The sequence below is a fragment of the Cyrtonyx montezumae genome, unplaced genomic scaffold, assembly GCF_038088225.1.
Source record: "Cyrtonyx montezumae isolate F1298 unplaced genomic scaffold, pur_monq_1.0 scaffold_3, whole genome shotgun sequence".
NCBI lineage: Eukaryota > Metazoa > Chordata > Aves > Galliformes > Odontophoridae > Cyrtonyx > Cyrtonyx montezumae.
Window position 1 is genome coordinate 114,465,933 of NW_027072034.1, and position 14,460 is coordinate 114,480,392.

At 42.6% G+C, this 14,460-nt stretch overlaps 1 protein-coding gene across 2 annotated transcripts in view; it reads right to left on the bottom strand.

Annotated features, from left to right (window-relative positions):
* RIC8B (RIC8 guanine nucleotide exchange factor B) overlaps positions 1-14,091 on the bottom strand; it is a 28,859-nt gene extending 14,768 nt beyond the window's left edge. For both annotated transcript variants that reach the window (XM_065743082.1, XM_065743083.1), the window contains exons 1-4: positions 13,983-14,091; positions 12,579-12,626; positions 4,628-5,236; positions 1,221-1,315 (exon numbers count right to left, since the gene is read on the bottom strand). In XM_065743082.1, the coding sequence (XP_065599154.1) occupies positions 1,221-1,315; positions 4,628-5,236; positions 12,579-12,626; positions 13,983-14,072 (842 nt within the window). In that variant the 5' untranslated portion in view covers positions 14,073-14,091. The remainder of the gene's footprint in view (positions 1-1,220; positions 1,316-4,627; positions 5,237-12,578; positions 12,627-13,982) is intronic.
* Positions 14,092-14,460: the final 369 nt, after the last annotated feature.

The window sequence follows — 14,460 nt, forward strand, 5'->3', positions numbered from 1 at the left end:
ACTAATACTGCATTTTCTCCTTTGCTGCTTACCTCTATCTACAAAGCCCTCTTTGGTCCTGACCTGCAAGGGGTAAATACAAAAGGACCTTCCTAATATGCAAAATTTTACAAGGGTGATATATTTTACAGGGTAATTAGGCTAGTCTTACATTCCCAAACAAGGAAACATGGCACATTTCCATGAGAAGAGCATCCACTATATAATAATTCATCAAAATATCAAGCAATCCTTGCTGACTGTACAAGCTGAAATGATAACCATCTCTATCTCTCAGTAGCTGTGGAACTTACACACTTAATCTGTCCCATTTTCCAAGCAGTGGGAAACTTGGACCCATCAGTCCTTGCTTGAGGAGGATGAGAGAGCAAAAAAAAAAAAACCCACCACAAGCAGCAGCACAGAGAAAATACTGACTGCCTTTTAGGACACACTCAGCACTAACTTGAGTCATGGCAACTACTGTAGCAGTCTCCTAAATCATTCCAAACCAGCCTGCAAAAACTGAGAAGGTCTCTGGGGTTTTAGTGCTTACCTAGTACGACTGTTGATCTCTAAGAGCTTTCCAAGATTTTAGTAAAGCTCATTTAATGCTTTCAAGACTGCCTTCCTGGCTGGATACTGTAGGTTCATAGAAGGATCATCAAAAGATCTTGCACTTAGATAAATTGACATCTCAGAAAAAGAAAACTACAAAACAGGTTTTCATTGCCCAAGATATTGTGGGATGGTATCTGAAGCTCCTGTACTGCTCAGCTCTTTGAACAGCTTGATTTAATGAAAAATAAAAATGTCATGGAAAAAAGCTACTAACGCTGAACAGAGAAGAACCACCAGAAATCAGTGAGAACACTGAGCTTCGACTGAATTATTGGAGGCAAATACAAAGAAAGCAGTTGGGTGTGGGACTGAGGAGAAACTAACACACCTAAAACTGCAAGATGTCTTAACTGGAACAGATAGTTATGAATTGATACTTGTACTCTTGAACTACTGGAGATAAAATCATCAGCACGCTGCTTCTGCTACGCATCAGAACAGCAGAAATTGCACACAAAAACCTCACCATTTCCCATCAACTTCTATGCAAAACAACAAGAGTTGCATTCCACTGCAAAACTTCAGTTTTCACTGGTTCTCAGATTCCCACTTAGATATCAGTGAAAGCGACTTATTTTGTAATAACAGCATAAGTAGATTGTCTCTGCAATTTTACCAACCTGTGCAACTCTTCAGTTTTGTCTTCAGTGGGGCCCGTGGTTAATAAGCAGTATCGAAGGATGGCAGCCATGTAACGAAATTGATGAGATTCATTCTATATAAATATAAATTATGAAGATATTTTTTCATTTTGAAGATTGCAAGTGAGGGTTTCAGGTCACTAGAATAATAAAAATTAAAAATGGAAAATACCTATTAGACCACAACATCCATCCCTGTCAGTAAAAGGACTACACACCCTAGAGTTCACGGAATGCTTAATGCAATGTACCTCCTTTCATATGCTGGCCTTCTAATAAATGAGGCCTTCTACAAGGCAAGGGGACCTTCCTCCAGCCAAACGAGTGCCCACTAGTAGAAAACCCCATTAGAACTATTTGCTTAATTCCATACAACTGTTCCTAACATAACATGCCTATCTTCTTTTCTGTTTACACCCAGGACTGATGTCTCTTCATCAGTTTAAATTACATATGTTCTTTGCTTGCCTCATTCTCACTCAGTCCTTTTGCTGCCAACAGTTTTGTTCTCCCACCCAATATTTCCTTTCTTAGTTCGCCTGCTTCTGTTCCCTTGACATTTTTCTACATTTCTCTAACTTCTCTACACTCAGCAACCTTATCTGCCCTACTTTTGCTCTCTCCAAACAACTCTTCTTTCTGATCTTGCACCACAGCGCAGTCACACAGAAGTGTGCCAGTAAATGTAATCAAGAAACTGTGCCTACCATTGTCCCACCCTTTTTATTAGCTCTTCCTGGCATCCATCATATGTTCTCATGTGCTTGTCTTCACACAAAACCCCCAAATACATCACTGTAACATCAGCACCCTAATCTGCCAACCGTACCAGCTGCAGCTCTTGCCTGGCTTTGCTACTTTGAAATCATCTCCAGTCATTAAATAGCAGCATTTCAGATTGCTCTCATATCCTTATGATGAGTTCCATTTATCTTTCTACCCACACACCTAACCTCTCTCAGGTCTCCTTTTATTTTCCAGCCTGCCTGTCTCTCATCTTTCCAAATACAGCATCTTCAGCCTCCTTAATTAACATGCCCTTCACTTTTCTTACAGATCATTAACACTTCCACAGGGATACTGGCTAAGCAGAACACCACCTAACCCCTTGTTATGAGTTTACAACTATCAAACACCTCTTTAATTTAAGGGCTGTTTGCTTTTAGGAATGTTAAGAACTCATTATATAAACTCCATTTCAAAACACAAAAGAAGTTTCTCCTGTCCCAGAATGATTTCAGCTGCCATACAATAAGCCACCTAAATAAAAAAAGGTTAATAACAAAAGTGTCCTGAAATCTGAAGGGAATTTTTCTAATAGCTGCTGACACGGGCTTTTCAACGAGGAAAAGATCTGTGGGAGAAAACCCTTACACTAAAGGCAGGTGCTGAATGAAACCTCACCAGGTAATACCACAACTATCTACCTCCTCCCACCCAGCCTTCTGTTGTAAGCTCAGTCTTTCATCTTAGAAATCTTGGGCAAGTATACCAACTTTGAGATTGAGATTTCAAGATATTGCTTCTCAAGAGGCCAATGTGTAGTAATGGCTCATTTTCCAGTTTAACACCTGACATTACTTCCTCCACACAGAAGTCAAAATTCACAGAGATGATGACTCATAAATTCCTAAGCAGCAGAACATTCATGTCTTCACTTGACTCTGGGTCATTCTTTTTGACTCAAGCCCAATTAATCTTAAATGTAAGGATTTTAAATGTCCCTGAGATATTAATACGTCATACTTCTATATGGTTTTACATTTTGGAATGTGTAATAATTAGTATTGTATTTGTTGTTCAGTACAACGCACTAAAATGAACAATTACTCATCTGTCTTAACCACTGTTACCCTCTACTTGCTTCATAAACCACAGATTACAACACCCAATGAAAAGTTAGCTAAACTGTTTCAGAGACAATATGACGTGGCCTAAGAACGCCCTTCAATCTATTTAGTTCTATTATTCTCGAGTATGCTTAAGTCATTCAACAAAGTTGTTATTGTTTGTTTATAAATTTGAGGATACAACAGAAAACAAGCATATTTGGCTGGGAGAAAAAAATATAGACCCACTGTTCCCATAAAAAGTAGAGAAATCCTACGTGCTTGGTTCTTGTATATGATCTAATCTTAAAAGGTTATGTTTAAACATAAAGCTGGAGCTGCGATGATGGAAGAAAGAGACATTCAAAACAGTATCTGCTGTTTCTCTTCCCCATTTATTTGTGGCTGGAAATTACAGTTGATGGGCTTATCCTCAAGCCCAGAAAAACAGAAACAAAACTAGTGAAACTCCCCAGCTCTAATTGTTACTCTATTGCCACAGTCCACAATCTCAAGGGATGCACCCAGCTGGTACAACTATATTACAGAGTTTTTCCTAGCCAACTAATTGCTGGTGAGCAGTTTATTTTCTTTCAGAAATCTCGGACTCTCATTAAACAGTCTTCCTTGACACATTCTACTGTATTCTGCATTATTTGTTTGGAAACATACACTTCTAATTATTGCATTCTATCATCCAAGCTACTTTTCAGTTAAACAGGAAACACATTGAAAAGACTTTTTTTTTGCCCAAGTAGAAATAAGAGCAAAAAAGATGTTGGCTTTTTTTTTTTTTTTTTTGCATTCTAAGCAAAATGAGCATTAGAGACTCAACACCTCCTAAAATCCCAAGATCACAGAACAGCTCAGGTTTGGAGGGACCTTAAAGCCTGACCCAAGACTGCTGCGTGGGCAGGGCTGCCAGCCAGCAGCTCAGGCTGCCCAGGGCCCCATCCAACCTGGCCTTGAGTGTCTCCAGGGACGGGGCACCACAGCTTCTCTGGGCAGCTGTGCCAGTGCCTCACCAGCCTCTACATCTAGAATTTATCCCTAACATCAATTCTAAATCTTCCTTCTTATAGTTTAAAGCCGTTTCCCACTGTCCCATCACTACAGTTCCTGGTAAAATGTCCCATCTTTGCTGTAGACTCCCTTTAAGGACAGGAAGGCCACAATGAAATCTCCCCAGAGCCTTCCCAACTCCAGGCTAAACAAGCCCATCCCCTCCTTCTCAGCCTTTCCTCATAGGAGAGGTCCACCAGCTCTCCAATTACTTCTGATCAATATACAACAATCAATATTCACATATTAGAGGAATTTTCTCCAACTGGTTTTCCATAAGAAAAGCTATGACACCAATACAAAATTACAGTAGTAACTTCAGCTGCTGTTCTTAAAAATGCAATCTATATTCTAATTAGTATGACAGCAGCAGAAAAAAAAATTAAAATCCTTGCCCCGGAGCTAGGACAAAAACTGCTGCTTATGTTGGTTCTACACCCTGCAGGGTGAGCAAAATCCATTTAAAGAAAAAAAATCACTTGAACTAAACCTTACCTTGCTGTGGACATTCCAGCTGTCAAGCGTTACATTAAAAAGAGCCTTCAGTGCCTCAATGGCACAATTTGTCTCTTGCAAAGATAAAGGCAGCCTGTCGTGGTCCTCTGCTGCTTTATATTCTCCTGTCCATCTCACGCTCAGGGAACTTTCCAAAGCCTGAGTCAAAACCTGCACCCCTTGTAGCTCCTGGCGCAACTGCGATCTAATATCTGTGTGCAGAAGCGACAAGAGGAAGAGAAGACGCAAATCAAAGCACTTAATGTCACCGAGCAGCTGCTGGTCCTTGCATTTCTTCAGAAGATTGCAGAGCATGGCTGCAAGATTCAGTTCCAAACTGAGCTTCTGTGCAACGGCACTATTAAAAATTATGTTACAGAGGCATTTTAAAGCTTCTACTATAACAGGGAATTCAGACACCCTCTCCAAAGGATCTTCCACAGCATCCAGCTTTGCTAGTCTCATAAGGATCTGCATGTTCCTCTTTGTGGTTACAGGCACTAGAACCTTCTTGTCCCTGGACAGAATCCGCAGTGCTTCCAGACAGGCAGTTTGACACGAGGTTCTTGTGTCTTTTTCCAGGATGTTCAGAATTCCTTCGCACAGTTTCTAAGCAAAGACAAAAAGAAACAAAAACTCAACCAGTTTTATTTAAACATTGCTAGCAACAGGTAGAAAACTTTTGCTAAGCTCCTAGTTTTGAATTTTCAGCTGACTTGGTTTGGGAAAACAGGTATTATATATTAGCTTTTGAAAACATGGACCTCCAAAGGACTTACTGGAATACTTAAGCTGTAGCAGTCCACTAAAGCACTAAAACCACTGCTCTGTCAACACAGCTTGCCCTTTAAGTTGAAATATTCACTGATACTTTACCCAAGTGTGATTGTAGGGGTAAATAGGAAAAAACCAGACAAAAAATACTTCCCAGAATCTCCAGGCTGATCATCAATACCTGCATGGCATCCCATCACCCCAACACAAAGATCAAAGCAAAAGCTCCACTTGTCACAAGCAGAGCCTCATTACCACAATCACTACAACTAAAGCCAAAATAAAGAAGAAAGGTTGTCTAGAGCAAATCTAGAACAGATGCTCCAGAAGAATAAGGGATAAAAAAAACCAACAACAAATCTCCAAGTGTTAAAAAGATATTCTGTAAACAAAGTCAGTATAATTGGAAGTGTGTTGTTCCAGGGTGAAGCCCACCCAAAAGCACATCCAGCCAGACAAGGTCTTGACTCCATCCTGGCAGCTCTAACTGGCTCTAGCTGGTAGGAATTGGAAACACGGGGTGAGCTCCACCTCTTACTATTGCACAAGCAACATGACTATTCTTGGTTAGAGTTTATACAGACTGCATCTGACCAGCTTATGGGAGCTTAAGTTTGTACCGCATGAATTTCATGAGCCCCCTCCCAAGCCCACTTCTGTTAGGATAAATAAAAGCAGTACTACAGACTTACCTGATTTTTCATTACTAGTGCTAACGTAAAATGACTGAAAGTTTCTGATGGGACTTCAAATAACAGGGACCAACTCATAAATGATGTGATCCAAATCAACAGTCTTTGAAATTGAAGGGAGCTTCCACCCACTCTTGATAGTAAGTCACACCCACCCTGCTGCTTTTAACTATTTAACAAGGAAGAGTCACTGCAAAGTGTCAGAAGCACCACAGGAGGGACCCCAAAGGGAACCAAACTCCCACCGAGTGGCCATGGGAGATGGAAGCCTTACCTACATTTGAAGGCTGCCTTTACATTTAATTAAAGGTTATCAAAACCATCACCTTTTATGGCTTCAAACCTTAGTGAAACACAGCAGTGGAAGATTCTTACCTATGATTAATTAAAATCAACCACGTGATTAATTGTAACTAAGATAAATATTGAACTGGAAACAGAAGCGATGTTTTGAGATTTAGCAACCTACTTAAAACTGGAAATAAAAAAGAATCTGCATGCTTGTACAGTACTTCATCTCCTGCACCTTCCTGAAGCCTTGGCAATATAAAAATCCCACAATATAAGGATAGAGTTTCTTTCTAAAAGCATTACATGCTCGTACACATACTACATTAATAACTTTAATACATAATAAACCATGACACACTTCAGAATAAGTTACTAAGCTTCATAGTCATTACAGCAATATTTGTATTTTTAAGATCTAAGACTCATGGAGTAGAAATCTTACAAAATTCTCCAGAGTTAGACCCCAGCAAGGTATCAAGAACAATGTTAAAGGAACCAGCATACAGCTTCTCCCTTGTGCTGCTTCTGGTGCCTGAAACTGCTGGTTCATCCTAAGTGCCAAAGAGGAGGATTGAAAAACTTAAGAGGATCTGAAGCTGGTTGAAGAGTTACTCATAGAAACTTCTCAGGCAAAGGAATGAGACTCATCCTACCACTGAATTGCCTTGGAGACAACCAAAAGCAAAAACCACATACCAGTTTCTGCTTTCTGGATGATGTAAAGGTTGTGCAGAGATGAACAACAACAAAGGAAGGAGCTACAAATGCACTGTCACCCTTCCCATTTTCTTCAGGTGGTGCTTTCCCTCTCTTTCCTTGCTGAGCCATAGACCTATTATGTGGCTTTGGGCAAAAAAGTACCATGGCTTAACTTCTACACCACCACTTCTGTTTACAGGCTAATTATATATTTAAAACAGTCTCTGTTAAGCAGACTCTTTCTGTGTGCTTATATTTTCCTGGCTCTCTCTCAGTTGGGAACAGCAGATGTTACTGAAAAATCTGGCACTTGATAAATTTGACTGCATGATGTCAAATTTACTGCAGCTTCTCAGCATCAATAGTGTGTCAGTGAGAAGAGGAAACTATTTTCTTTTGCTCCTTCCCCTCTGGCAAATCACTTTTACTTACTGATGCCTTTGGATTAGAGCAGAGAAAGCAATACAGTTTCCATTCAGTGAGTATCCAAATCCAAGCAAACAGTACTGCTTCACTGAATAAAAAAATTAATTTAGATACAGAGTACTCCATTCTGGAGAAGTTGCAATTTAAAGGTGAACAAGAACTCTGCTAAGCACAACAGAACTGCATGTCTGATATTGCACACTTATTTTTGAAGCATGCCATAGATTCCTAAGTAGCAGAAGAGGTATGCTTATCAGTCACACTTAAATTAAAGCAAAGGAAAAAAAACTGTTGCCAAATTCACTTGGAAATAGAACTTATTCCCATTTTCCATTTTATTTAGTAGCATAGCACGCTCCTAACAGAACTGCCAGAAGAGTCCATCTAGAACAGAAATTCTACAGTAACAGAACACAGGAAATACGCCTGATTTTGTGACATTGCCACTTATCCCTAGGTCAGGTGTTCCTGGGACTTCTTGGTATATTCCAAGGCACAAACACATCCATCTTCACAGAACAGGACGAGGCAATACCACATGAGGAGCAACACGAGTATTATCATTTTTTAACCATACTCATGAGGTTGAACTTAAAAATATTTTTTTAAGAACTGGAAACAGGATGCAATTAGTCCTCATCCCTCTTCAAAAGCTGAGAAATAAAAGTGACAGACACTACAGTGACTGCATGCTTACTGTCTTAGCACTGGTGAACCAGAAGCCACAATGTCTTTGGCTCCAACAAGGACTGGGAGGTCAGAGCACACGATGCTCCCACTTTCCTAAATAAATGGCACGTAGCACCAAGTCATGCTTGCTGTCCCCTGTGTTGGCTGGAATCATTCTAGTTCACCTTCATCTTCTGAACCATGCTTTTCAAAATTTGCAAATCTCAGTTTAAGTTCCCTCTGGAAGTTCAATAGAAGCACATTATTGATTTAACTCAATCTGCTTCTGCAGCTGTTCAGTGACAAAGACATTCCCAAGAAAACGCATCTGCTCAACCAGTCACACAGCTCTGCTAGTGCTTTCCTCATTTGTATTGCTATCTGTTCCTCAAACTTATCTTCTACTTTGCTATAAGCACACAGTTTCGTAGAGGGTTAGAGAAACAGCAAATCAAAACTAAGATTTCAGGACCCGAGGGACATGGAATTGCTTTGTAAGAAGTTGGCTGATCATTTCTGCTGAGAGGAGCAGCATTAAAAGAATAAACTAATCATTTTATTCTGCCATTATGTTCCAGAGTCAATCACCTAAGGCATCAAGCAAGCAAGCTCAGAAGTATTTGAAACAGTTCAATCTTTCATTTTCTCAGGAAGCCAGTACAGTATCATCTGATGTTTGGATCTAACTGTGTTGAATAAAGAGAGAACCAGACAACCTTCTCTAAGAAGTCTACACCCAATTTTTGCTTGGCCTCTGCAGACTGACTCCTGTGGGGGAGGGTGAACACTCATACTCCTTGGGGATTCAGTCTGCTTCACTTTGAAATCTCATCATTCATCCTGTGCTGGCAGCAGGAGGTTGGCCTCTCTGGCAGAGGCTCAAGTTGCAGGTCTGAATATCTGAGCCCAGGCTGGACTGCATTCCGTGAGTAAGGTCTGGAGTGCACACTAATCTGTGCTGTCAAGAACCAAACCAGGTGTGTTCATTCCATCTGTCACAGAGGTGAGGTGAAATTTGGCAAGGATGTATTTGTGCAGCCCTGCTTTCCTCCCTCGCCAACAGGGAAAGGAAAAGCCCAATGCAGCCTCCATAGTCCAGTGGTTGAAGAAGAGTTTCAAAGGAGAGATGAGTTTCACTGGCTTGACATAAAATGTAAGATAAGTTAAAAAGAGAGTGCTGGGTGAGACTGGACAGGACCTGAAGGAATTAGAACAAATGCTTCTGGATAATGAGGGACACTTTCCCTTACAGACTGGTACTCCTCTAAGAGATTTCAGTGAAGTTGTAACAACTAATACTGAGATACCACAGCATGCCCACAGGAGAGCCTGAGCTAAATATTTTTTATAGGACACTCACCAGCAGACTTGAAAAACTTGCACTGAAATTACTGGGAACGAAGAAGCTCTATGCCTTTGTGCCTACAGGATCCTACAGACCTCCCAGAAGTGTTACAGTGCCAACAGCACTGCCTATCAACAAGGGCTTTTTTAATATATATTACATATGACAGCATCTTACTATGTCAACATACTTTACTGCTTCAAATGCAGTACAGCACACAGCCTCAAGGAATCTCAACAACATCATTAATTTAACCAGAGGGAGAGTCCCACAGTACATTTGTGGATTTAGCACCATCAATCCTGACATCTTTAAAACATTCATCATTTCGAGAGGGAGAGTGCTCTAGAAATTTTTGTCTGTTAAAGCAGGCTTTCAGTTTCAGATCTATTAGGCTCAAACTCAACCTGAGCAATAAGTTAAGAATACACAAAGGTATTCTGACTGGAGATTTATACACCACAGGGCTGACCCAACACATGACTGAGAACAAAGCTAAGCCTATTTACTCCACTATTTAAATGAGGAGAAAGTGGTTCTAAGGAAAACATTCCTCTTTGAGGCCAAGCAGCAGTCACCTCTGGGATGCCTGCTGTACTACACACACCAAATACAATTGCACTACAGACCTTAGAAGCTTAAAATCGCAGCTGAAGCTGTGTGGTGATGCAGAGAAGGGGCATGAAAACCAAGAATGCACTGCGCTGCTGTTCATCTTTTACTTGTACTCCTGTACTGCCCAGAAAGGTACACAACATCTGCTAGGCTTGCCAGAGGGAACAACTAAAAGAAAATTTAATCTCAAGCAGGAATAAACAAAATATGCAACAAGAGACTGCTAACAAGCACATACTGTTGTTAATATCACAGTTTAGAGAATTTCTGTCCTTATTCTCCCTGGTACCTGAACTTACTAACACACAACTTCATTATGGGTTGTGACCCTCCATTTAAACTCTCTGCTGCAATTATTTTCAGCTAATAACAGAACTGCAAGTCCCATCAATTCTAGTGTGTTTTGGTACAACTAAACAAGAAAGTGAGGCTTGTTTATTACTGCACGCGTGTCTTCTGAAGCTTTAGAACCAATATAAGTTTTTCAGTGGCATCTCTTCAGAGGTCTCTGCCACAGTTTAGCCCAGCAGGTACCTTAACAGTACAAGCCATCCACTCATTCACACCTCCTGGTGGGATGAGGGAGAGAATCAAAAATAAAACAGAACTCAAGGGTTGAGACAGAAGCCATTTACTGAGCCAGAAAAGAAAAATGGAAACAAATGTGATGAAAATACATATAGCTGCAACGCAATTACTCATCACCCACCAACACCCAACACCACCACAATGCCTCACCACCCTCCAACAGCCCCCAAACACCAGCTGTGCCCTCAGCCAACCCACCACAGCTTTACAGCCTTCCCCTTAACATCCCATGGCATGGGACAATCCCCTGCCTAATTCAGACCACCTGCCCTGGCTGTGCCACACTGAGTGGAGGGCACCCAACACCCAAAGCACTGGTGTCCTATTAACTGTTTCAGCTGACACCAGGATGGGGTATTTTTATCATCTACTCTTTGAGAGAACAATGAGGGTGGATTCAAGAACAACAAAACGATGCAGCTTTTCATTACCATGCACATACAACCAAAAGCTGCCTTAATGCTATGTGACTAACATTAAAAGGTACTTGCCATTCAGAAAGTGACACTACAAAAGCACAAACTTAAGGAAAAAAAACATTGTTCAGTACAGTAAACAGGCTTAACAATTCTATCTTGACTATTCATTGATGACCTTTGCTGATCTATGTAGTGTCACAGACAGAAAAGCAACTTGTCCCCAAAACATGCAAGAATTTAACCCATTTAAGTTAAAATTCTATCAGGTGCTTTCTGAATACTTCTTATTAAGTCAGAAACCCCAACCAACTACAGCAACAGGCTTAGAGCACTGAATAAAACATTACTGACCTCTACATCCACCACTAAAACACTCAGCTTACAAACACACTGGCACAATCGTTTTGTCATACTGGCTACTGCACAACTATAGCATTCAACATTGATTGAAATTTCCAGATCCGATAACAAAGTAAAGGTGCTGCCCATAAAAATCCAGCTATAGCTTCATATTTAACACAGAACCAAATCCAAACCAAGAAGGCTATAAACACCAACAGAGGAAAAAAAAAAAAGCTGTTCTGTAAAATACAAAAAGGAAAGCACGAAAGGACACTTTCAGGGAGCTCCCATGTTTGTGATATAAACTTAGTCTAGAGGAACACTGTAGGGGAGACTTCCACACTTTTTTTTTTTTCTGATTTGAGACAACAGCAGCACATACTGCACTGCTTTTGTGTTGAACACTCCAAGGCCTTTTTTCAGCTTCACTCCATTCCTGTATACAAGTCATTTGTGTCACAAAGAACTGTAATTTAATACTGCTGCACACACAGCTCATGGTCTTGGAAATGCAAAGAACAGACAAAGAGACTTACAATCTCACACATTCCTACCAGAGAGATTTAAGACCTGAAAATATTTAGATTTGGCACTAAAATCATGGAGTGAATGTCCAACTGGAGACTCACCACTCTACAGAAACACTAATTCTGAAATGAAGTTTGAAATCAGAAGCAGAGGAAGTATGCAGCCTCATTCATTTGCTCATCAATGTTTTCCAAATAATTATAGAAATCAGTCCAAAAATCTAATTAGACAAAAACAAACAACCAAAAGGGTTTGTCATTACCTATGTCATAAGAATAACAGGTGGTGGCAGTCAAGGGCAGCTGAAGCCTTAAATGTGAAGATGTGGTTGAATCTCATGGGTCCTGTTAGGCCCTGACACACCTGCACAGCTCCACACTACAAAACAAACACTTGCTACCCATCACATGCACAGTGTGTGTTCTGATGAGGACAGCTTCCCTTGCAGGAGCACTCTTCTGCAGCGCTGTCTCCCACAGAGCTTCACAGCTCCATACTTACCCCTCCATCTCAACACCTAATAATCAGAGCAAATATGGAACTCAACAGCCTATTTTACTTACCTTTCTTTTATCTTCATCTGCTGGATCAAATCTGAAAACAGCTCGATTCTGTTTAAAACAAACAAACATTCGTTATGCATGAACATCAGCTGTGAAGTTACGAAACTATAAAGGTCTGATCAAAATCAGTCTCAGCTGAAGAGAGCAGCCATGTAAACCAGTGAGCTTTTCCCACTCTACCCAACAGCACAGGCTTCACAAGGGCCTCTGAAAAGCAGCTTCAGTTACCTCAGTGCTGGTGCAGAACAGCAGCAATACAAGTTAATTACATCAAAGAACTAAGCTAAGGGTGGCAGGAATCACAGAATGGTTTGGGTTGGAAGGAAGACCAAGGACCATCGCATTCCAACTGTTCTGCCACAGGCAGGGCCACCAACCTCCAGACCTGGTACTAGACCAGATTACCCGGGGCTCCATTTATCCTGGTCCTGAACACCTCCAGAGAGGGGGCATCCACAGCCTCTCTGGGCAGCCAGTTCCAGCACATCACCACTCCCTCTGTAAAGAGCTTCTCCCTGACATCCAATCTAAACCTTCCCTCCTTAAGCTAAAAACCATTCTCCCTCGTTCTATCACTGTCTACCCGAGTAAAATGTTGATTCTCCCCCTTTTTTATAATCCCCTTTTAAATACTGGAAGACTGCAATGAGGTTTCCTCGCAGCCTTCTCTTCTTCAAGCTGAAGAAGTCCATCTCCTTCAGCCTGTCTTTGTAGGAGAGGTGCTCCAGCCCTAAATGACTCGCATTTTGGCACGGGGCTCTTAACACCACCAACAAACCACACAAGTTCGGGAAGACACTAATTAATTGATAAGCAGTTAACCAAGAGAAGGTTAACAAAAGAGGAATAACAAGAGAAGAAAGAGAGATTCGGAATAAGCATTGCAAACGGGACAGTCCTACTGAGTTCTCTGAGCTTTTCTATAGCCCCCTGTACCTTAAAACTACATTTTCCACTCCTCTTCAGCGTAAGCATTGTTTATGCCTTAAAAAGACGACGAAATGGAAGGAAGATCCGGAATCTGGAGCGCTCTACCCAATCTGCCCCCTGGCACTAACAACGCTTTCTAACAACGCATTTAACACGGGGCTGTTTCCGAGCGTGAGTACCGGAGACTGAAGGACCCCTGACCTGAGCCCTCTGCGCCTCAGAAGCCACAGAGTTACAGCAGCCGAGGGCAGCGTCCTCCAGAGATAACAGTCCTCCAGAGGCACCGCCCTTCGGACGCCGCAGTCTCCTCCCTCGGACTTCACCCGATGCACCTACAACACCCACACGCCCAGCTCGCTCGGCTCACACCCAGAACCAAACCCCGTGCCGGCAGCGGCCCGGGGCCGCCCCTGAGCCCCTCCCGCGGGCTGCGCGTCGGTCAGAGCCGCTCGAGGCGGGCAGCCCCCCCGTTACCTCTTCGTTGTACCGCAGCAGGGCCCGCTCCGCGGTCTCGGCGGCGCCGCCGTGCCCCTCCACGGCCTCCAGCACCGCGCCCAGCTCCATGGCCGCCGGCAGCCGCCGCCGCGCCCGCCCTGCTGCCCCGCGCTCCCTGACGCGGCGCGACGCTGCCCGTAGAAGCCCTCCTGATAGCCCCAACGCTATTGGCCGCGAGGAGAGGGCGCCCGCACCCCCACGCTCTCCTATTGGCTGTCTTCCCTCAAGCCCCGCCCAGCCGCCAGGAGGGGACTACGCGTCCCGGCGTGCTGAGCGAGGCGGTGCCGCGCGGCATGATGGGAGCTGTAGTTCTCAGCGGGCAGCCCCGACGGGAGGGGAGGTGGAGGGGGATCCCAGAATTGTAGGGGTTGGAGGGACCTGTAGATATCATCGAGTCCAACCCTCCTGCCAGAACAGCTCCCTAGAGGTGTGGCACAACGATCCCCCCACATGCAGC